Below are 23,536 nucleotides of genomic sequence, written 5' to 3'. Positions count from 1 at the left end.
ACATTTCCTTATCAAGATTCCAGTTGCATCATGGGAAGGCGCGATGTTCAAATCCACTTCCTGACTTTGCTGGTGTTATATTTTTCAGTAATGGAGGAACGAAACAGGTACAAATATAGTCCACTTTCTTACCTATTATTAATTAATGTCGATAGACAGCTATGTTATCGAGGTTAGCATATAAAAATATTGTTAATTAAGCTGTTGGTCAGCGAGGAAAACGAGATCGTATTAAAACAAAGCTTGCCAGCTAGCGTCAGCAACCCCTTTTGACAGAGAACAAGGCCATGCTCGTTATGCATAGGGACACAAGCCCTGAGATGCCTAATTGCTATTATAAACTGGTTACCAGTGTAATTAGAGCAGTAAAAAAATACATGTTTTGTCATACCCGTGGTATACGGTCTGATAAACCACGGCTGTCAGTCAATCAGCATTCAGGGCTCGAACCACCCTGTTCATAAACGGGCTTAGAAGCTCTTATACGCTCAAATCCAAATGTTATTCGTCACATGCTTCACAAACAACAGGTGTAGAGACTAATGGCGAAATTGAGAAAATAATAGAAATGTGAAACATGTAATAATAACCGTAACAGAGTAATGATAACTTGGCTATATACATTGGGTACCGGGACTGTACTGTACATTGTTTTAACTGTCTTTATCACAGTTGCAGCCGACAGTATTTTTCAGTGACATGTTTTTGGCAACCTTCTATTACACACGGGTGTTCAGAACATGCACATGCTAGATGGCTAATTAACACAGGCGGTAAAATACCATGGAGATATGGCCGTGAGGGAACTGTAACACTATAAAACTATCAATTTAAGTTTTTTTATTTTTTATTATTTATCGCTGATATGAAAGACCATACCGCAAGCGATGCATGTTAATGTTCAGACCTGAGCAATGGGCTCTTAACAAAATTCCCCCATACGGAAGACACCTTTGTCCAATGACTTATGTGTAATTTTAAAGGAACTTAAGTCATGATTAAGAGCTAAGGTTCGTAGTAGATATGTACATATAACTTTACAGATAAAAATGTAGAGATAAACAGTAGCAGCAACGTATGTAATGAGTCGAAGTTAATGCAAAAAAGGTCCATGCACATAGTCCAGGTAGCTATTTGGTAAACTATTTAGCAGTCTTATGGCTTGGGGGTAGAAGCTGTTCAAGGTCCTGTTGATTACAGACTTGATGCATTGGTGCCATGCAGGGTGCGGTTCCAGAAAGAACAGTCTATGATTTGGGTGGCTGGAGTTTTTGACAATTTAAAGTCTTCCTCTTACACCGCCTGGTATAGAGGTCCTGGGTGTCATAGAACTCGGCTCCCGTGATGTATTGGGCCGTACGCACTACACTGTAGTGCCTTGTGGTCAGATGCCAAGCAGTTGCCATACCAAGCGGTGATGCAGCCCATCAAGCCTCAAAGGTGCAGTGTTGAGTAACCGGGTGGTAGCTGGCTAGTGATGGCTATTTAACAGTCTGAACGCCTTGTGATAGAAGCTGTTTTTCAGTCTCTCCGTCCCAGCTTTGATGCACCTGTACTGACCTCGCCTTCTGGATAGTAGCGGGATGAACAGGCTGTGGCTCGGGTGGTTGATGATCTTTTTGGCCTTCCTGTGACATCGGGTGCTGTAGGTGTCTTGGAGGGCAGGCAGTGTGCCCCCGGTGATGCTTTGGGCAGACCGCAACACCCTCTGGAGAGCCCTGCTGTTGCGTGCTGTGCAGTTGCCGTACCAGGAGGTGATACTGCCCGATAAGATTCTCTCAATTGCAGATCTGTAAAAGTTTGTGAGGGACTTAGGGACAAAGCCAAATTTCTTCAGCCTCCTTCATCACACTGTCTTTGTGGTTGGACCATTTCAGATTGTCAGTGATGTGTATAGGGTTGCACAATTTGGGGAATATTCAGAGGTGGAAACTTTCCGTGGGAATTAACGGTAATATTTTGGAATTAATGGATATATATGTAAGTTATAATTAATACTATTTAAATGTGTTTCTTTTTTATATTGGATATATTTATGTGAAGAAAAAGAAACCTTTTACCTTGTCATAAGCAGGCATAATTGCAAATCCTTCCAATAGAAAAAAACAACAATTTAGGTACGAATGTAACTTTAGTTGAGTTGACTATTCACATGGGATGAATTTACTGAAAAACAAAAGGGAATATTGAATGATCCATCGCATCTCCCAAAATACATTTTCAACATACATCTGTAAAATGATAGTCTAGAAACAAAAGCATTGGTTGTCTTCCTGTCAGGCTTCCATGTCTTCTTCCTGGACCCCCTCAATGTCCACCTCATGAACATCAGACTTTGAGGCCTCGTTTTCACTGTCACTTTACAATCTTGTTGAGGATGGCAAGTGGTCAGGCTCAAACAGTCTCAAATTTGCCTGGATGGCCACCAATTTTTCAACCCTTGTATTGGTCAGCCTGTTGCGTGCTTTGGTGTGTGTGTTCCCAAACAAGGACCAGTTGCGCTCTGAGGCGGCTGATGTTGGTGGTATTTGGAGGATGATGGGGGCAACAGGGGAAAGAGCCTCAGATCCACAAAGTCCCTTCCACCATATCTAGTGGAAAGCCCTTGCTTGGAAGTGTACACCAGACTGCCAAGAACCTTGCCCTCATCCAGGCCAAGGTGGTGAGACAAGGTAGTGATGACACCATAAGCCTTGTTGATCTCTGCATCAGACAGGGTGCTCTTGCCAGCATACTTGGGGTCCAACATGTACGCTGCGGCATGTATTGGCTTCAGGCAGAAGTCTTCATTCTTTTTGATGCATTTCAGAACTGCAGTTTCCTCTGCTTGGAGCAACAGTGAAGTGGGCAGGGCAGTACGGATTTCTTATCTTACATCTACAAGCAGAGTCTGAACATCAGACAGGATGGCATTGTCTCCCACAATCCATGCAATGGCTACTGCTATAGGTTTCAGGAGTGTCAGGCTGCTTACCACTCACTCCAAAAATACATCATCCAGGAGGATGCTCTTGATGGGGCTGTTCATATCGGCAGACTGTGATATGGCCTTTTGTTGGAGAGACTCCTTTCCCTCCAGGAGACTGTCAAACATGATGACAACACCACCCCTACGGGTGTTGCTGGGCAGCTTCAATGTGGTGCTCTTATTCTTCTCACTTTGCTTGCCCACAAACATTCGACCACCCATCAGAGATGATTGCAATACAGTTTGCTTTCTCTATGATTTGCTTGACCTTCACTTGAACTCTGTTGAACTCTGCATCCAGCAAATCAGTAGAGGGGTGTGTGCTGGGCAAAGAACATTTCAGAAATCTCTTCCAATACACATTGCATGTGAGCATCAGAGGTAAACCAGTTGCATACACAGCTCGAGGAAGACATTCATCAGCATGTTCCTCCATTGAGCCAAAAAAACTTCTGATTCCAGAAGGACTATGAGCTGTTGCTATCGATAAGGTGTCTGATTCATAATTTTCACCTCAAATGGAAATAGAGGGACTTTTGTCAGAGTTTGCTTGTTGTGAGTGCTGAGGGAACTTTTTGCACTTGGCTCGTGTCACTGGGCAGCTCGTGGCTGGGTTTCTCTTTGTAATCTGTGATAGTTTGCAAACTCTGCCACATCTGACGAGCGTCAAAGCGGTTTAGTAGGATTTGCTCTTAGTCTTGCATTGATGCTTTGCCTTTCTGATGGTTTGTCGGAGGGCTTAACATTTTGTTCTATTTGTTCATCAGCTAACGTCATGCATTTTCTTCCCCCCATTGGAATGGAGGTAACCAGAGGTAACTCATTTGTTTTTTAGGACTACAATCTGGCGAGCTCTAATTTGATCCAATGAATGGTACCATCAAATTAAAATAGTTACAATGTTTTATTTGAAAATGTGAATCTTTTTTTTGGTGGCTTATATATTTTTCATTGACATTTCTAAACTGCCCATGAAGTTATCTCCTCTTAACCTTAACCTCATCGTACAGGTATTGTCAGCACAAATATTTGTATAAAACAACACCTAAGGGTAGAGTAGCCGAGAACATTTGGTTTTAGGGCCTTGAGTTTTTTTTTTAAGTACCTCGCCCGTGTGCCCGCTACATGGGTCCACTTACCCCTACACAGTGGAAACCTCTCCCACTGATATAGTGCCTACATTGGCTCAGCATGGGTCTGTCTAGTACTGTTTTGTACACACTGTGTAGTCACATTCCTCTAGTTTCAGAGAGTACTGATTGTCTCGCACGATGAAGGATGTTGGATTGCACAAGCAATATATAAGATGCCGGCGCTGTGTCTATTTCGGCCAGTTCCGAGATAAAGAAAAACACCTAAACTTCCAATGTAGCAATTGCCTGCTAGCCGAAGACTATAGAGAAGAAGTTGCTACTTTGAGTAAACAAATCAATAATTTGCACCAGCTATTGGAGAAGCCACGTCCTCCTACCTTCTCGTTCTCCACTCCATTGGCAGCAAACAACACCAAGCTGAGGGGGGGTCTCGCCATCAGGCAGACTATCGTCATTAGATTGGCCATTGCAGAAAGGGGATGCTGGTTCTTCTCCAGAGGCTACAGCTAGCGGCTCCTTTGTGGACCAAGCGGTACGGCGTGGGACTCAATGCCAGCGAGGACCTCTATCTCAACCCTCTACAGCGACGGAAGCAATACGTGTTCTCTAGACGTCAAACAGCTTTGCTGCTTTGGATCTTGACTAGAGGTCGACCGATTATGATTTTTCAACGCTGATACCGATTATTGGAGGACCAATAAAGCCGATATCGATTTTTATTATTTGTTTATTTTTAAATTTTTTACATTTATTTGTAATAATGACAATTACAACAATACTGAATGAACACTTAACTTAATATATTACATCAATAAAAATCATTTTAGCCTCAAATAAATAATGAAACATGTTCAATTTGGTTTAAATAATGCAAAAATAAAGTGTTGGAGAAGTAAAAGTGCAATATGTGCCGTGTAAAGCTAACGTTTAAGTTCCTTGCTCAGAACATGAGAACATATGAAAGTTGGCAAAACTTGAGCTGCTGGCAAAACGCACGAATGTGCTGTTTGAATTAATGCTTACGATCCTGCTGCTGCCTACCATCGCTCAGTCAGACTGAAATCATAGACTTAATTATAACATAATAACACACAGGAATACGAGCCTTTGGTCATTAACATGGTCGAATACGGAAACTATCATTTCGAAAACAAAACCTTTATTCTTTCAGTGAAATACGGAACCGTTCGGTATTTATCTAACGGGTGGCATCCCGAAGTCTAAATATTCTTGTTACATTGCACAACCTTCAATGTTATGTCATAATTACGTAAAATTCTGGCAAATTAGTTCGCAATGAGCCAGGCTGCCCAAACTGTTGCATATACCCTGACTCTGCGTGCAATGAACGCAAGAGAAATTACACAGTTTCATCTGGTTAATATTGCCTGCTAACCTGGATTTCTTTTAGCTAAATATGAAGGTTTAAAAATATATACTTCTGTGTATTGATTTTAAGAAAGGCATTGGTGTTTATGTTTAGGTACAGTCGTCCAACGATTGTGCTTTTTTTGCAAATGCGCTTTTGTTATCATTCCCCAGCATTGCATCGATTATATGCAACGCAGGACACGCTAGATAACCTAGTAATATCATCAACCATGTGTAGTTATAACTAGTGATTATGATTGATTGTTTTTTATAAGATAAGTTTAATGCTAGCTAGCAACTTACCTTGGCTTCGACTGCATTCGCGTAACAGGCAGGCTCCTCGTGGAGTGCATTGAGAAGCAGGTGGTTAGAGCGTTGGACTAGTTAACTGCAAGGTTGCAAGATTGAATCCCCTGAGCTGACAAGGTGAAAATCTGTCGTTCTGCCCCTGAACAAGGCAGTTAACCCACCGTTCCTAGGCCGTCATTAAAAATAAGAATGTGTTCTTAACTGACTTGCCTAGTTAAATAAAGTTGTAAAAAAATATGTATATATAAAAAAAAAGAAATCTGTAAAATCGGCGCCCAAAAATACTGATTTCCGATTGTTATGAAAACATGATATCGGCCCAAATTAATCGGCCATTCCGATTAATCGGTCAACCTCTAATCTTGACGTTCCAGCACCTTCAGGTCCGCGGTCGTCTGATCCGGATGATTTTTCTTCTGCCCGCGCTGTGTTTGCGCCTGGAGCTCTAATCCCTGTGATCTGTTGTGGCCGAGTTGGAAAAACCATTAATAAAAATGGAGCTGTACAAAAGGCGTCGGAAGAAAATAATAATGGTAAACCGCTAGCTACCATTTTAATCAGGAGCTCAGTGGTAAAGCAAGTGTTAATCCAAGATACACGCACACTTGGCTTTCCAGGTGCTAACGTCACTGATATAAGGAATTTTACCAGTAGTCAAGAAGCAGATTCCCGACCTGACAACAGTTGTGTTGCACGTTGGGCTAAGGCTAGAGAAACTTATTCTAGCTCTGACTGGCAGACTTTTAGGCAGCTGAGAAGCCTGTGCATCAGACTTGTTTGAATAACAAAATTGGATTACTATGTGACTAGTTTAAATGACTGTTATGGGAATCCAGCCAAATTCTGGAAAGTACTTAAAACATTAAAGAATATGCACTCCACACTCCCAAATCAGATAGGGTTGGATACTGGACTCATTACTGATAAGAATGCCATTGCTAATGCCTTCAACAATCACTTCATTTTAGCAGGCAATCTTTTTGAGAAAATGTCAACCACAAATGAAGGAAGAAAAGATGCATATGAAGGGATTATGCATGAAGTATGCTGATGGTCAGGGTTTCTCACTAAGCATCTTCACAGAGGAGAACGTTATTGATGCCTTGCTAGCCATAGACACTAAGAAAGCAACAGGGACTGACAAACTTGACCCAGGGTTGCTGGCTAGAGCTGCACCACTTATCTCTGGTGCTCTTCCTCATATTTGTATCCTCACGTTAACCCCTGGGGTCATACCTAAGATTGAAAACTGCCTATGTGCTGCCTCTGCACAAAGGTGGGGATACTGGTGACCTTGATAATTATCGACCAATCTCTAAGCTGTCTTGTCTTGTAAACATGTTAGTCATTGGTAAATGTACAGCTGTGCTCTTTCTTGTCTGACAACTGCATACTGAACAAATTTCAGTCTGGTTTTAGACCGGGGCACAGTACTATCACAGCCTCCACACTGGTTGTAAATTATATTGTAAGAGCGTTGGATAAGAAGTTGAACTGTTGCTTTGTTTGTTGATCTGTCGAAGGCGTTCGATACAGTTGATCATTCTCTTCTGCTGAAGAGACTGACCTCATTGAGGTTGGCCTCAGATATATTTGTGGTTTCAGAATGATCTCATTGATAGATCTCAGGCTATTATTGCAGATGGGGTAAAAATCTGATTTTGTCACTGTTCACAAAGGAGTCGCACAAGGTTTGATTTTAGGTCCTTTATTAATCACTATATACATAAATGATATCTGTAACTCAGTGAAAAAATGCAACTTTCATTTCTATGCTGATGACACAGTACTATATGCCACAGCCCATCACTCGCTCAAGCATTTACATTCCTGCAGTTTGACTTTGAATTGCTTCAAGATGCACTTGTAGATCTTAGGCTGGTGCTTAATTCAAGTAAAACTAAGTATATGGTATTTTCACGATCCAAAGGTTTACAATTGGAAAATCTGAACCTTGCTACCCATGATGGCTTTCTTTTGGAACGTGTTCCCACCTGTAAATACCTTGGAATTTGGTTAACGATAATCTCTTTTAAAACTCACACACCCCTCTGTGGGTGACAGAGGGTCTGGTTATCTATTGCCAAGCTGATCTGATCCATTCGGATCCTCATAGAACAGTCATGACATTGTGAACAGGCACAACTCCGATGTTTTTTTTTTTCAAAGTTGCCGGAATATCATGTGTCCTTCTCATCAGTACACTCGTAACAACCTAAGCATTACCAAACTTCTTACAAATAAGCCATACATTTTGTTGACCAAATTCGACACACATTGACTTGCTTGGTGAGTGAAAAAAATGTAAAACGCTACCTGCTGAAGAAGATGGATTTTGGGCCCAGTTATCTATCTCACTTCACCTCTTCCTCTGTGCTGCCCAGCATTTTTATACATGACCCTAAGCATGATGGGACATTCACTGCTTAATTAACTCAGGAACCACACCTGTGGAAGCACCTGCTTTCAAATGCACTTTATCCCTCATTTACTCAAGTGAATCCATTATTTTGGTTATCTGTATGTTATATTCTTACTACAGTGTTTCCCTCCACCTTTGAAAGGGAAATATGTTAGATTTCACTAGAAGTTATATAGTCAGAATAAGAACCAGGTGCCTTTCTTTTCCTTTATCACCTAAAGCAGGGTTTCTCAAACCTGGTCCTGGGGCCCCCCTGGGTGCACTTTTTTTCCCCCCCAAGCACTACACAGCTGATTCAAATAATTAAAGCTTGATGATGAATCTGCTGTGTAGTGCTAGGGCAAAAACCTAAACGTTCACCCAGGGTGGTCCCCAAGACCGTTTTGGAAACCCTGACCAAAACCTAAACAAGTTCATATCAAAACAATGAATGGCATTTACCCATGTAGGCCTAACGATTTCATAAGATGGAGATTTAACTTTGACTTTAACCATTGTTTTTTGTAACTCATATCGAAACGGCAGATCATCTTATTTGTGCCTGTCAACTTACTAAAACCTTTTGGGATGCATTTCGGTACTGGATCACATATAATGGTCTATTCATACCCACCCTAACATTTAATAATATATATTTTTTTATGGAGGACCGGAAAGCCGAATATATGATCATATTTTTTTCCACTGTCCCGTTTGTCTTTTTAGCAGGCCAATCATATGGTAAGCCTATTTTTGTTAGGATCTAGCCCGGTGTTAAGATGGGCCTACTATAGGGAAAAATGGGATTCTCCTTCCTACTCTCCGCTCGTTCATGCTGTAGCTAATTTTACATTCAGCAAGCGTATATCTCTCCTCAAATAGGCTATTAGTAGGCGAAAGAAAATAAGCCGAAATAAGTGTCCAACAAACTTTTTTAGTCTGTCTTTTCATGGGACTCGACCAGATTTAAAAGGAATATTCGTGGCCGCGAAGAGGCCCGATGCGTAATTGCGCAACATAACAATGAAGACAGCAGGCTCGAGATGTAGCCTATAGCCAGTTAAGCATATGCATATTAGAACATCATTCATAAGCTCAATGTTAGGCTTAATACTGCAGTGAGTTTATCCAGTCAATATACACAGCGAAAAAAAAAAAAACGTTTATCAGATAATGAAATCATATATAGGATCTATCTGATGTATGCCTGTGCGCTCCTAAGCTTCACTGAGTGTGCGCCCTAATAGACCCCGGGTACGCAGCAGTTAAATAAGATATCCTCATGGTCTGTTGAGTCTCGGTCTTCGGTGTGTATCTACGTATTCTGTGTTTATTTTGTTTATGCTTCACAATGCTAACCGGAATGTAGGTAGCAGCCATCTGGAAATGAGGTAATCGGCTCCGTCTTCCCTTATAAATTTGTATGCCCAAATATGGTAGTAAATCGCACCAAAGATTTGAAGGCACCAATCAATAGCCAAGATACCCTGCTTTTGCAGATAGGAGTTACTTTCTCATACCAGACTGAATTGTTTTAAAATGTTTTAATTAATAGGGTCCCCAAGGGGACTTTACAATTAAGAGGTTAATTAAACAAGGTAAAGTTATATAAACAATTGTTGAAATTGGTTAAATCCAAATAAATCCTTGAGTTTTATAATAATCTCTGTAATTTGATTCCTAAATAGACCATCCTGTGTTTTTTATTTTATTTAAATATACATTTTCTCGGTCTGTTTATTGAAATAAATGTTTTTTTGAAAATGTTTGTCACAAACTACTACTTTTCATCATTTTTACCTATTCTTATTAACTTTGTATGCATGGTGTAAAATAATACAAGGTTTCACTAACTATCCTAATGTGATAATCTGTTCTTTACAGCACTGAGGAGACCCCATGCAACAATGCCTTGGCACAACGAAGGAGCAAGAGTTACAGGCAATCAATGCGAAGCTGTGTTGAAGCAACTCATCTGGCATACACATCAGGCCTTCTGACAGCTCTAAGAATACCAAGAAGTAGAAAGGCTCCAAAGTCATGTGATATCACAGTAAGTAGCTAAGGCCAATCAATGTGGTTGTATTCACAATTCTTCTCATACATCATTGTTGACGAGTCAACTAATCTGTATGCTTGATTTGTAGCCCTGCTTGACATATTCAAGCAGGGCTTCAAGAAGGGCTACAAAAACATCAGACATCATTTGAGTGTATAATATTTGGATCTATCTGATGTATGTCTCTTTGCTGTCTAGAAACAGGTTGACCCAGACCAAGTAGCACTTCTGGTGAAGAAGGAATGGCAGCTGTCGTATGTCACACCTTTGTACCAGTTCAGACACACTCAGTTGAAATCCTACTCAAAGCAACTATCAGCTTTCATGGTATCAGAGAAGCAACAGGGCCTGGCGATTGAAGTTGGTCAGGAGTTGGGCTTCAAGGTCAATTTTTCTGTGGTCCTTGGGTTGGCAGAGACTGATAAAGATGCTGAGACAGTTTTCATACAGGTAAGGGTTTTTCCTCAAAATGTAGTTTGGAGTTCATACTTTATTCTTCTGTGGAATCCCTTGACTGTGGTGTTTATTTCCATCTGTTCTCATCACAGATTCTCTCCAAACAAGTATTTTCTGCAAAAGATGATGCTCCGAAGGTTGTGTGGAGTGGCTGGCTGACCTGCGTAAACGGTGACTTGGATTATCTCCGATCACTACCCCTGGAATTTGTCAGTTTGCCTTTGTTCTGCACCAGAGGACCAGAATCGCTCACAGTGTTGGTCAAATCCTGGTTTGAAAAGACATTTGACTGTTGCTTTGGCCCTCTTGGTATCAACTCTACCAACCTCCAGTGGCTCGCATCCCTATGGACTGGGTGCCACCCCACCATCAACATCCAGTACCTGAAACTGGTCTGGACTCTCCCAACACTACCCCCTATGGACGTTACGTACACCGTCCACCCACAAGATGCCTGGGAGCTTTGGGACAGCATGCGGCAGGTTGACACGACAGAGGACAGCATCAGCATTGATGAGGTCACCGGGTTCATCAAAGGGCTGCAGTCACACTTCTTCAGGCACTTCAGGATAGACTTGTCTGCTGGATCACTGATGCAGATCTCCACGGCTTTGGGTTCTTCTCACCATAGTGGAAAAATTAAGGTAGATATGCACATATATGGAAAGGCCAACATATCTATATATCTAGTCTAAACACAAGTGACTGGCTATTTGTAACATGTAACTTGCATTTCAAATGGGCTCAGCCACACACTTAAAAAGGTGAACAATTTAATAGTATGTAATTAATACAGTATGTTTAACTTGTGAATGGATTTCCAAATAACCCTTTTGTAGCTGACGTGGTATCCGTTATCTAACTATTCATTTTCCATCACAGATTGCAAGCCCTAATTACATCCCCACCATCCTGCAACTGCTGACAGAATGTGCTCTTCTGAAGATGCCAATCTAAGCAGACTGTCTTTGACATCACAAATCAATGTTTGTTTGTTTGTGTTTTGTAAAATACCTGTATACCCCCAAAATTACTGTCCATATGAAATTAAACCATTTTACTTTTTTTTAAATATTCATGTATTGTATGAAAAGGCAAATGCATACATTTCAAAATAGCTACGCTTTTGCTGATTGTGTACCTTGCCATTGTTCTGTGGTTTCAGTCACTCTGGATATTATTCACTACAAGCGCACTAGTGTAGAAGTAAATGTGTTACAGCTTAAACTTGCAAATGTTGGTTTTGTCGGTTTGGGGTGATAGTTGATTAATCAGGTTTGATACATGGTAAACCGTCAAGTAACTTGGGCAGTTCTGAAGATATCATTGTTATACAGTCCAGATACAGTAAATCTGTAAGAGCCTGGTGATTTCCTAAACGGTAGAGTAGTAACAACCAAAAAGTAAATACATTTCCATTTTCAAAAACAATTGTTTGAGCTTAAAGTTTGAAATAAAGTGTTTTTATTAACAGCATGGGGTATTTTGTCAGTACAGACAATTCCACGTCATCTAATAGCGGAGAAATAAAGCACCCATACATTTGCCCTCAACGGTTCCATACTTTTGTGAAAGGCTGCGTTTACAACGGCAGCCCAATTCTGATATTTTTTTCCAGTTATTGGTATTTTTACCAATCAGAGCTTTTCACAGTTGACTTGATTGGTTAATAGACCAATTTGTGGAAAACAATTGGGCTGCCTGTGTAGGTGCAGCCACTGGTTAGCTCTTAAACATATCTGATGTGATTGGTCAAAAGACCAATTAGTAGAAAAAAAAATCAGAATTGGGCTCTGAACACAGCCAAAGGGATACATTAATTTTCAAAATATTTGGTCAGTCTAATAATTACTTGCATAATCTGACACATTTGGGTGATAACATATCTACAGGGGTTGAGTTTGCATGATTGTAAAATGCATGATTGTATATTTTGCTCAATAGCAGGAACATGAGATTCATCAGGGTTTACATTTTTTTTAAATGTCTAAGCATATTACTGAATGTCCGTTTTCCATGGTCACCAATGAAGGGGTGCATAATACATCAACCAGTTCATTATTCCTTACTGTGTGTTAGATGAACCGCAATGCAACTAATTCCTCAAGAATATTTTTTTATAGATTAAAGTGCAAGACTGTCTCATGTGTCCTATAAGGTAAAAAAAAGTTGCTCCAAAAAATGTATATCCATTGTCAGCCTTAAATGGGCAACAATCTTGTATGAAACAGTTGTAATATTGTGTAAGTGCCACCGTACCAACAATTGACCCCAGTTGTGAACGTAGAACTCCAGGTTATGCTCAGTGTGTCAAACTAATAAAAACCGCAACAACAAAAAATTATCACAGTGCATTTAATTTATAGTTTTAAACAACTGCCTAACAAGTTCATCCACTTTTCACAACGAGGATCAAGGGAAGCAGTGAGACCACATCCTGCACCTTCAGTTCTCTTTGAAGATTCTTCTTCATGCCCCATTTAATATTTCAAAGGAAACTAAACGTTGGTATAGTATAACCGGTAACACAGCAAAAATCTGAACTGTATCTTAAAGTGCGGCTGCAGTATTCATTTCAGTAACCGAAAAAGAGGAAATGAAGGGTTTTCCCCCCATGATGTCAAACAATAGTTCATGTGATTGATCTATTCAGAGTTAGTTCCTCTTGGCCTTGGCCAGTCAAGTCATAATACAGGAAGTACAGAAGCAAGATGAACCGTAGGCTCCAAGATAAGCCTTCCAGACTTGACACAGGAACAGTAAAGCTTTCAGTCAAAAGACATTTCCTTGGCTTGCCAATAACATGGCTGTGTTACAGTTAATATAGACTTCGTTCCTTGCATGATAAACAATGTTTCTTTCGGAGGCACATGCGACGGTGAGGCCTTTGACCTGGAGGTGCTACCATATGTGTGATTCACAGTGAGTCATTTTGATAACACCAACCCCTCCTCCAAGTCGCCTATAGTTCATTCCACCATAGAGCCTGGAGGAAGAGAAGGAAATTAATATCTTCACGTTCAACACAAGCCCTCTAGTGATAATATGTCTCAAGTAACCTGTTGCATGCGGTTACCTACCTCCATGTGTTAGCGTCAGGATCATAGACCTCTATTGTTTTGAGATACGTTGTCCCGTCAAAGCCACCCACAGCCATTAACTGGCCATTTACCACTGCTAGTCCAACCTGCAAGACAAACAATGCTCCAAACATCAACAGGTGTAAAGCAACAGATTTTTTTTCTAGCTAGTTAAACCCAACTTTGACTAAATTACCTGATTTGATTGAAAAGTCCAACACTTTGCCTCTTTATCCTAAAATAAAGCACCCAAACCAAACAGAAATCAATGTGAAAGATCCAGACTGACCCCACTACGTCTTGAAGTCATGGCTACAACAGCTGACCACTGGTTGGTCCTGGGGTTGTAGCGCTCAGCACTGCTCAGCTCGGTGGTGTCGTCCCGGCCTCCTACGGAGTAGATCATGTCCTGGTACACTGCACAGCCCAGGTGTTTTCTCCTGGTGCCCATGGGAGAGACGGTGTGCCAGCGGTTCTCCTGGGGGTTGTACCTTTCTACTGTGGTAAGATTAGAGCAGAGGCAGAGCAGACATGGAGTAAGAAAGGGGGTTAGAGCAGGGTCATATTCATTAGTGTACACTATAAAGCGTAGCAAGTTAACAAATGTTTCTTATTGGACAAGTTCAGATAGGCACCAAATGGATGAAAATGGACTGAAACAGGGAGACTAATGAATACAACCCAGATCTCTAGGGAACTATAGGGACATTATGTGATTCTAGGATCTCTTTTCTTAGGATCTCAAGCTTCTACAGTGGATTATCTGTATAAATAGTGTACACCCTGTTAATGAGGTGCTGACTAATGAAAGATATTGCACTGTTTTCTAAGTGCTTCATCTGTACCTGTATTGAGAGGGGACGTGCCATCTGAACCTCCCACTGCATAGAGGAAGCCCCCCAGTACAGCCACGGCTACACCCAGGCGCCTGGTGCTCATCGAGGCCACGCGCGTCCATTTGTTCTCCTTGGGGTCATATCTGTAACAGATCATGCATAGTCACATTACTCAGTGGAGTCAGCTTTCTGTGATATTTCAGGAGGCATGTTAATGGTTTGTTATAATACTTAGTATTGCAAGATGAATTGTCTTTGCCTCAGCATGATAGAAAACAGTGTGATTTGTAGAAGACAAATACAGCAAATTAAACCGTGAATATGTATTGTAAGTGTGACCTTTCAACAATGTTGAGGCAGGATACTCCATCTTGGCCCCCTACTGCATACAGATACCCTCCCAGGACAGCCACACCCACACTGGTCCTGCATGTGCTTGTGGGAGCTACATCACTACTCCACTGATTTGTCTTGGGGTCATACCTGTAGTGGAGAGTGAGTTCAGTACAGTACACTAAGATAAGGAAGTTCAACAATGGAAGGAAGACCAGCCTTTTGATAAGATCTAGTGTGTGTCCCAATATTCCCTATATAGTGCACTACTTTTTTTTGATTTGATTTGATTTGACTTTGACCAGAGCCCTGTGGAACCTGGTCATATGTAGTGCCATTTGGGACAAGGCCCTATAAATAAACATTAACGAGGTGGTGACTCAGTGGACATCGTTTTCAAAACGGGGAAGGAAACGCCAACCTCTCCACACTGTTGAGATATGAGGACCCGTCATGGCCGCCAACAGCATAGAGAAGATCGTCAAGGACGCTGACACCCACTCCACAGCGCCTCTTACTCATGGAAGCCACCATGCGCCACTCATTGGTCTGTGGGTCGTATCGTTCGACACTGGAGATGGCATCCCCACTGCACCACCCGCCAACTGGGAATATGAAGAAAAAAAAATTAAACTTGGTACAACTTTGTCTCTTCTAACCCTACCCTTTAGAATATTCAATGGCAACATGTTGGGAAAAGTACACGACTGTCATTTTGAAATACCTTTGAAAGCAGAAGTGATCAGACATGGGTACTAAAAGAATGCAGCGAGGTTCAAGAGTTAAGATACTAACCTGCAAACAGCACTTCTCCACACCGGATGGGCTTCCGAGGGCGTGTTCTTGGCCCTTGCATTAGAGGGCGCTCTTGGGGCAAGAGCAGGTAATTCTTTGCCTCATCAACCAGGTCTCTGCACTCCTCATCACTTTTGATGAGAGGGTCTGATCCTACCGTTCCCACCAGGAATTTTGGGCTCAGAAGAGGAAGACGAACATGCTGGAGGACCTATAACCAGAAAACATATCCTAACTCAATGACTTACCAAGTGGAATAAGTTACAGACAAACACTTTTGATTTTAAACAGACTGTCCTTATTTCTTTTGTGAATCAAAACTACAGGTATATATCAAGTTTAATGCAACACCACATACAATTATTTATTTATATAGCAGGTATTATCACCTGCGGCAGCTGTGGCCGGCGCTCCTGAATGCTGTACTTGACCCAGGCCATGACTGCGTTGAAAACCTGCTCCTCACTTCGCACATTCAGTTCATCACTGGAGATTATATCTATCAGCTGGTTGGCTGGAAGCAGCATGAACTCCTCACTCTCCATCACCTGAGGGCAAAGCAAAATGACCTAAGTCACTCATCAGGTGGAACCTGTTCAAAGTCCACAAAACGACAGGGGCTGTGCTCAAAAGAATGATGCATGGTAAGGCAGTCAAGTTAAACCGGCAGCAACATCTAATTCCCAAATTCTGAAAGTTCCGTGGCAGTTATTTCCTGAGGATACAACTAACGTTGGGGTTTAACTTAATGGAAATTCTAAAACTGTATGTAAGAAAACAAAAGACAATGTAGAAAAAGTATTAACTTCATTGCTGGGATTCACATTTAAGGCTATGGGGCAAAAATTACTCAAGGACACCTCTCTCTGGAGTTCACTAACTGGTAACCAGTGTGGATTTTCAAATGACTAGCTAGACCAAGTAACCAAAAAATGTCTCTGATAAGCAGAGAGCTAAGATGAGCAACATCATTTTTTCTAAATGACAAAGAAACACTTCAGAGAGTGAGTGCACAGAGACGCACATGTATGCAAGATAGAGACCTTACCTCTTGAAAGTTGTGCTGTGTAAACTTGTCAGCTATCCGCAGCAGCTCGCGGCAAGAGTGGGTGTCAGCAAAGGCACGGATACCCAGGCAATTTGAGGGGTCCAACTGGCGCTTGAGGAACTCGCAGCAAGCCTCCTGAATCTCGGCCAGCTGTAACAGACAAGCGGCGGGCAGCAATGTCTGCACATTGCCTTCCTCAACGGTAACCTGCGAAGTGTAGGCAAAGTCAATGAGCAGCTCCATGGCCCGCTCATCAATGTCCCGGATCACAACCTCTGTCTGACGGCTCTCGGCCAGCTCGCCTGTGAACATGGCCCTGAAGTAAGGGCTGCAGGCCGAAAGGATCACTCTGTGGGCATAGATCTTTTTGGCGCCGACCACCAACACGACATCACACAGTTCTCTGTGCTTGCGTAGCAGATTGATAACCTCTAATGTCTGGCGAGGGTGCTTGTCAGACACATAGGGCATGCGTGCCGGCTGGGGCACACCCTCTGGGAGCTTGTTGGGATCACCCAGTGTGCAGCGTGCGGTGATGTCCATTCCTGTGTTGTCTGGGCGTGCGCTGGTACCCCTGCAGAACAGACACAAAAGGCCAGACAGAATAGGGATAAACATCCACAATTCACACTAACATTGACTTATCACAAAAAACAGCCACCACAAAAATCCAATCAAAGTTAATAATTGGTAATGTCAACATTGGTATTGGTGGGAGCCAGTGTCAAAGTTGATGTAATAATTCCTTAAGCTAAAAAGACATCAGCTATGTCTGTCTGAACTATGGAAAGTTGAGGTCTAGATGTGAAAGAACCAAGTACCAAAATAGACATCTCCTTTCAACTAGGCTATGACTTACTGGTGGTCTAGGGTGCAATCCAAGGTTTCTTCAGCTAGCAATCCAAGGTCTCTTCAGCTGGCCCTAGTCCTCAAGGTCTCTTCGCTGGCCGTGGCAGAACACTGACATTCCTGTCTTGCAGGAAATCAGTCATACTGCTCGTTCTGTGCGTGGCAGTATTGTCATGCTGGAGGGTCATGTCAGGAAAACCTGCAGGAAGGATACCACATGAGGGAGGAGGATGTCTTCCCTGTAATGCACAGTGTTGAGATTGCCTGCAATGACAACAAGCTCAGTCCGATGATGCTGTGACACACCGCCCCAGACCATGATGAGCCCTCCATCTCCAAATCGATCCCGCTCCAGAGTACAGGCCTCAGCGTAACGCTCATTCCTTCGATGACAAACGCAAATCCGACCATCACCCCTGGTGAGACAAAACTGTGACTTGTCAGTGAAGAGCACTTCTTGCCAGTCATGCCTGGTCCAGTGACGGTGGGTTTGTGTCCATAGGCGACATTGTTACCAGTGATGTCTGGTGAGGAACTGCCTTACAACAGGCCTACAAGCCCTCAGTCTAGCCTCTCAGCCTATTGTGGACAGTCTGAGCACTGATGGAGGGATTGTGCGTTCCTGGCGTAACTCGGGCAGTTGTTGTTGCCATCCTGTACCTGTCCCACAGGTGTGATGTTCGGATGTACCGATCCTGTGCAGGTGTTGTTACACGTGGTCTGCCACTGCGAGGACGATCCGCTGGCCGTCCTGTCTCTCTGTAGCGCTGTCTTAGGCGTCTCACAGTTACGGAAAATGTATTGCCCTGGCCACATCCGCAGTCCTCATGCCTCCTTGCAGCATGCCTAAGGCACGTTCACGCAGATGAGCAGGGACCCTGGGCATCTTTCTTTTAGTGTTTTTCAGAGTCAATAGAAAGGCCTCTTTAGTGTCCTAAGCTTTCATAACTGTGACCTTAATTGCCTACTGACTGTAAGCTGTTAGTGTCTTAACAACCGTTCCACAGGTGTATGTTCATTAATTGTTTGTGGTTCATTGAACAAGCATGGGAAACAGTGTTTAAACCCTTTACAATGAAGATTTGTGAATTTATTTGAATTATCTTTGAAAGACAGGGACCGGAAAAAGGGACGTTTCTTTTTTGCTGAGTTTTGTAGAATCATTCTGAACTCAACACCCCTTAAATTTCGATCATATTACATTACAACACTTTTATACATGTTGATTTGACGATTTCCAACAAATCTAGCCTATATAAAAAATAAACTACTCTCAAATTTCTGTCACTTGCAATGAAGAATGATGAACTAAACAAGGACACAATTGTCATTGGATGTCAAATGACATAATTCTTTCTTTGACAGATCAAATCATTTAAATTTAATTTGTAAAAAATCAAGCCACACAACAAAAAACATCTGGAGCTCATCACATACCTGCGCATTGGCTTTCCATCCATGCACAGAAAACAAATTTTGGTCCCACAACTTTTTGCCAACCTTTGTGAATAGAAAAACAAGGGAAGGATAAGTTACAATTCATTGATAGGGAGGGATGCTAGCCCGCACAAGTCACTACCACTGCAACACACATAAAAATGGCTTGGTTCGGGACTCCTGGCAGATAGACAACCAGCTAGCAGGCTGATACTGTACTACCACTAGTTAATGTTGATGTAGCCAGCAGATTCAACCAGCTTGCTTACAGCTGCACTAGGGTCAGACAGCCTTCATGTTTAGATTAAGATACTGCAGAGCTGTCTCCAGTATTTATGCTGCAATAGTTTGTGTTGGGGGGGCTAGGGTCAGTCTGTTATATCTGGAGTATTTCTCCTGTCTTATCCGGTGTCCTGTGTGAATTTAAGTATGCTCTCTCTATTTCTCTCTTTCGGAAGACCTGAGCCCTAGGACCATGCCTCAGGACTACCTGGCCTGATGACTCCTTGCGTCCACGTGGCCGTGCTGCTGCTCCAGTTTCAACTGTTCTGCCTGCAGCTATGGAACCCTGACCTGTTTACCGGGCGTGCTACCTTGTCCCAGACCTGCTGTTTTCAACTCTCTAGAGACAGCAGGAGTGGTAGAGATACTCTGAATAGCCAACTGACATTTACTCCTGAGGTGCTGACCTGTTGCACCCTCTACAACCACTGTGATTATTATTATTTGACCCTGTTGGTCATCTATGAACATCTTGGCCATGTTCTGTTATAATCTCCACCCGGCACAGCCAGAAGAGGGTTGACCAACCCTCACAGCCTGTTTCCTCTCTAGGTTTCTTCCTAGGTTCTGGCCTTTCAAGGGAGTTTTTCCCAGCCACCGTGCTTCTACACCTGCATTGCTTGCTGGTTGGGGTTTTAGGCTGGGTTTCTGTACAGAACTTTGTGACATCAGCTGATCTAAGAAGGGCTTTATAAATAAATTTGATTGATATAACTCGGAAAACCTACCTCAATTGAGGGATGAGAAATGCATTGTACTCCAAATTGTCAACTGTTACATAGAGAATACTGAACAACTGCAAAAAAACTAGCAGTAGTGCAATCTTCTCGGTGTAACAGTTGGGATAATGGGACAATTCGGAGTACAATGCATTTTTCATCCTTTGATTTACGTTTTCTGAACCATATCTTGCGCTGGCTCTGCTGTGTCTTAATCTACACATGAAGGCTATCCAACCCTAGTGCAGCTGTAGGCAAGCAGGTCAGATCTGCTGGCTACTTTTGATGCAGATGAGATTGAACTCTATCTAGCTAACTAAACAAGCTAGACAAAACCTCAAACTAAGCTAGGAAATGACTGACACTTACTAGCTAGCTAATTCATATATTTATTTAGCAGTCTGCAATCCATTTTAAAGACTAGTAAAAAGATAACATCAGCTATAGAGATAGTGCCTACAAAAATATGCCATTACCAACGCCGCTATGGTTCGTTGGACAAAGCCTGTGGTGAAATGGCGTTTTTGTAGGGTTTTTGGATAAACGCCAAAAACAAGGTCTGTGGTAAATGCAGGTTTAGGAGGATCTTGTACGTTTTGTTCTATGAGATTATCTTCATCAGCTAACGTCACTTTTTAATGAATTCTTAAGCATTTATGTAATAAAAAAAACACATAAAAACACGCTGAAAATAAGGTATATTCTTTCCCCATAGGGATGGCTGAACGAACCAGAGGTAAATAATGTCCGGGTTTTAGGACAACAAACTGTCTAAGTTAAAATCAAAGATTTTTATAACTAAACCAAGAGACCAAAGCTTGTCGTGTCCAATGGGAACAAGCAAGGAGGTAGGCAGAGCCAAGCAAGGTGGTGGGCAGAGCCAAGCAAGGTGGTGGGCAGAGCCAAGCAAAGGGGTGGGCAGTGCAAAACAAGGAGGTGGGCAGAGCCAAGCAAGGAGGTGGGCAGAGCCAAGCAAAGGGGTGGGCAGAGCCAAGCAAAGGGGTGGGCAGAGCCAAGCAAAGGGGTGGGCAGAGCCAAGCAAAGAGATTCAGATTCTAGTTTTGGGAACAAACGGTATTGAGATCAAATGTTTAATTGATGAGACGTCCATCTCATTCTATCTTCTCTCACTGCCATATTTGGCAAAGAGTGGAAACGACAACCAGATGCTTGACATTTAAACATCCAGTGAAATTTCTGTGTCTATATCATAGCGTATTTAATATTTAGCAAGCTAGCTGGCTTGCCAACTTGGAAATATTCTAACGTTAGTTAGCTAGCTAACCACAAATATTTTCGGGAGAGAAATGCTATTGTTACTGGATCAAGAACATAGGTCTAAAACCACTACTTACCTTATACTTACATTCGAACGTCTAGCAAAGTGTCAGATAGCCAATATTTGAAATACTTTGCATGATCACATGCTACGCTTTTAACATTCCATAATATTCCAATCAACAGGAAATGTGCACTGGAGAGCAAGGTCCCCCTCAGAACGATTATAGGCTAGGGTTCCGATGTGCGCACTGCACAATAATGGATACATGTTTGTGGGAATCTTCTTTACCGTAAACGCACTGTTTTAGCATATACACTTTCCACATCATTGAAAATACAAAAAAAAGTTTTTTAGCGATTTATGTTAGCAGGAAATTAGAACAAAAAGTTACCATTGTATCCATGGAAACAATAAATATAATGTATCCATAGACGTCGAAGGAGTACAAAAACATTTGGAAAATGTATATTTCTGGCAATTAAGAGGCACAAGAGGATTTGTTTTGGGAAAAGGATAAGATGGGTAGAAATGCACTTTACACTACATGTACAGTTGAAGTCGGAAGTTTACATACACTTAGGTTGGAGTCATTAAAACTTGTTTTTTAACGACTCCACAAATTTCTTGTTAACAAACTATAGTTTTGGGAAGTCGGTTAGGACATCTACTTTGTGCATGACACAAGTCATCTTTCTTTCATCTACTTTGTGCATGATACAAGTAATTTTTCCAACAATTGTTTACAGACACATTATTTAATTTATAATCCACTGTATAACAATTCCAGTGGGTCAGTCGTTAACATACACTAAATTGACTGCCTTTAAACAGCTTGGAAATTTTCTGAAAATGAGATCATGGCTTTAGAAGCTTCTGAAAGGCTAATTGACATCATTTGAGTCAATTGAAGGTGTACCTGTGGATGTATTTCAAGGCCTACCTTCAAACTCAGTGCCAAACTCAGTGCCTCTTTGCTTGACATCATCGGAAAATCAAAATAAATCAGACAAGACCTCAGAAAAAAGTTGTTGACCTCCACAAGTCTGGTTCATTTATTGGGCTCAATTTCCAGACGCCTGAAGGTACCATGTTCATCTGTATAAACAATAGTACGCAAGTATAAACACCATGAGACCACGAGGCTGTCATATTGCTCAGGAAGGAGACGCAATTGTGTCTCCTGGAGATTAATTTACTTTGGTGCGAAAAGTACAAATAAATCCCAGAACAACAGCAAAGGATCTTGTGAAGATGCTGGAGGAAACAGGTACAAAAGTATCTATATCCACAGTAAAACGAGTCCTATGTCTACATAACCTGAAATGCTACTCAGCAAGGAAAAAGCCAGACTACGGTTTGCAACTGTCCTCTGGTCTGATGAAACAAAAATAGAACTGTTTGGCCATAATGACCATCGCTATGTTTGGAGGAAAAAGGGGGATGCTTGCAAGCCGAAGAACACCATCCCAACCATGAAGCACGGGGGTGGCAGCATCATGTTGTAGGGGTCCTTTGCTGCAGGAGGGACTGATGCACTTCACAAAATGATGGCTACATGAGAAGGAAGAATATGTGTATATATTGAAGATACATCTCAAGACATCAGTCAGGAAGTTAAAGCTTGGTCACAAATGGGTCTTCCAAGTGGACAATGACCCCAAGCATACTTCCAAAGTTGTGGAATCACAAAGCCCTGACCTCAATCCCATAGAAAATTTGTGGGCAGAACTGAAAAAGTGTGTGCGATCAAGGAGGCCTACAAACCTGACTGTTGCACCAGCTCTGTCAGGAGGAATGGGACAAAATTCACACAACTTATTGTGGGAAGCTTGTGGAAGGCTACCCGCAAGGTTTGACTCAAGTTAAACAATTTAAAGGCAATGCTAGCAAATACTAATTGAGTGTATGTAAACTTCTGACCCCCTGGGAATGTGATGAAAGCAATTAAATCTGTTATGTCAATAAGTCATTCTCTCTACTATTATTCTGACGTTTCACATTCTTAAAATAAAGTGGTGATCCTAACTGACCTAAGACAGGGAATTTTTACTAGGATTAAATGTCATGAATTGTGAAAAACTGAGTTTAAACGTATTTGGCTAAGGTGTATGTAAACTTCCGACTTCAACTGTATGCTGGTGTCATGACGTTGGCCTGGGGGTAGGTTTATGACAGTCATAAATACCTCTTTCCCCTTTTTCCTCTCTCTACCCTACT

At 41.9% G+C, this 23,536-nt stretch overlaps 2 protein-coding genes across 9 annotated transcripts; one reads left to right on the top strand and one right to left on the bottom strand.

Annotated features, from left to right (window-relative positions):
* LOC112260454 (centromere protein L) lies at positions 1–12,131 on the top strand. 4 transcript variants are annotated; one of them, XM_024435577.1, is made up of 5 exons: positions 1–107; positions 10,028–10,196; positions 10,401–10,652; positions 10,751–11,302; positions 11,541–12,131. In XM_024435577.1, exons 1-5 carry the CDS (start codon positions 31–33, stop codon positions 11,613–11,615), a joined length of 1,125 nt encoding a protein of 374 aa, XP_024291345.1. In that variant the 5' UTR covers positions 1–30; the 3' UTR covers positions 11,616–12,131. The 4 variants fall into 4 exon arrangements, with proteins under 4 accessions (XP_024291345.1, XP_024291349.1, XP_042184705.1 ...); XM_024435581.2 differs by lacking the exon at positions 1–107 and adding an exon at positions 8,563–8,884; XM_042328771.1 differs by lacking the exon at positions 1–107 and adding an exon at positions 9,287–9,534.
* LOC112260452 (kelch-like protein 20) lies at positions 12,100–21,539 on the bottom strand. Of its 5 annotated transcripts, none has more exons than XM_024435575.2 (12): positions 21,404–21,531; positions 19,037–19,099; positions 17,610–17,798; positions 16,751–17,324; positions 16,092–16,250; positions 15,703–15,913; positions 15,329–15,512; positions 14,914–15,057; positions 14,584–14,717; positions 14,028–14,236; positions 13,739–13,845; positions 12,100–13,644 (listed from the first exon to the last, which is right to left on the bottom strand). In XM_024435575.2, the coding sequence occupies exons 4-12, from the start codon at positions 17,291–17,293 to the stop codon at positions 13,560–13,562; spliced, it is 1,776 nt and encodes a 591-aa protein (XP_024291343.1). In that variant the 5' UTR covers positions 17,294–17,324; positions 17,610–17,798; positions 19,037–19,099; positions 21,404–21,531; the 3' UTR covers positions 12,100–13,559. The 5 variants fall into 5 exon arrangements, with proteins under 5 accessions (XP_024291343.1, XP_024291344.1, XP_024291342.1 ...); XM_024435576.2 differs by having other exon boundaries at positions 21,393–21,511; XM_024435574.2 differs by lacking the exon at positions 17,610–17,798 and having other exon boundaries at positions 21,393–21,539.
* Between the last annotated feature and the right edge of the window lie 1,997 nt (positions 21,540–23,536).

The sequence above is a fragment of the Oncorhynchus tshawytscha genome, linkage group LG10 (assembly GCF_018296145.1).
Source record: "Oncorhynchus tshawytscha isolate Ot180627B linkage group LG10, Otsh_v2.0, whole genome shotgun sequence".
In the NCBI taxonomy this organism is placed as follows: Eukaryota; Metazoa; Chordata; class Actinopteri; order Salmoniformes; family Salmonidae; genus Oncorhynchus; species Oncorhynchus tshawytscha.
Note: the sequence above shows the minus strand (reverse complement) of the source record. Positions and strands in the feature narration are given on the sequence as shown.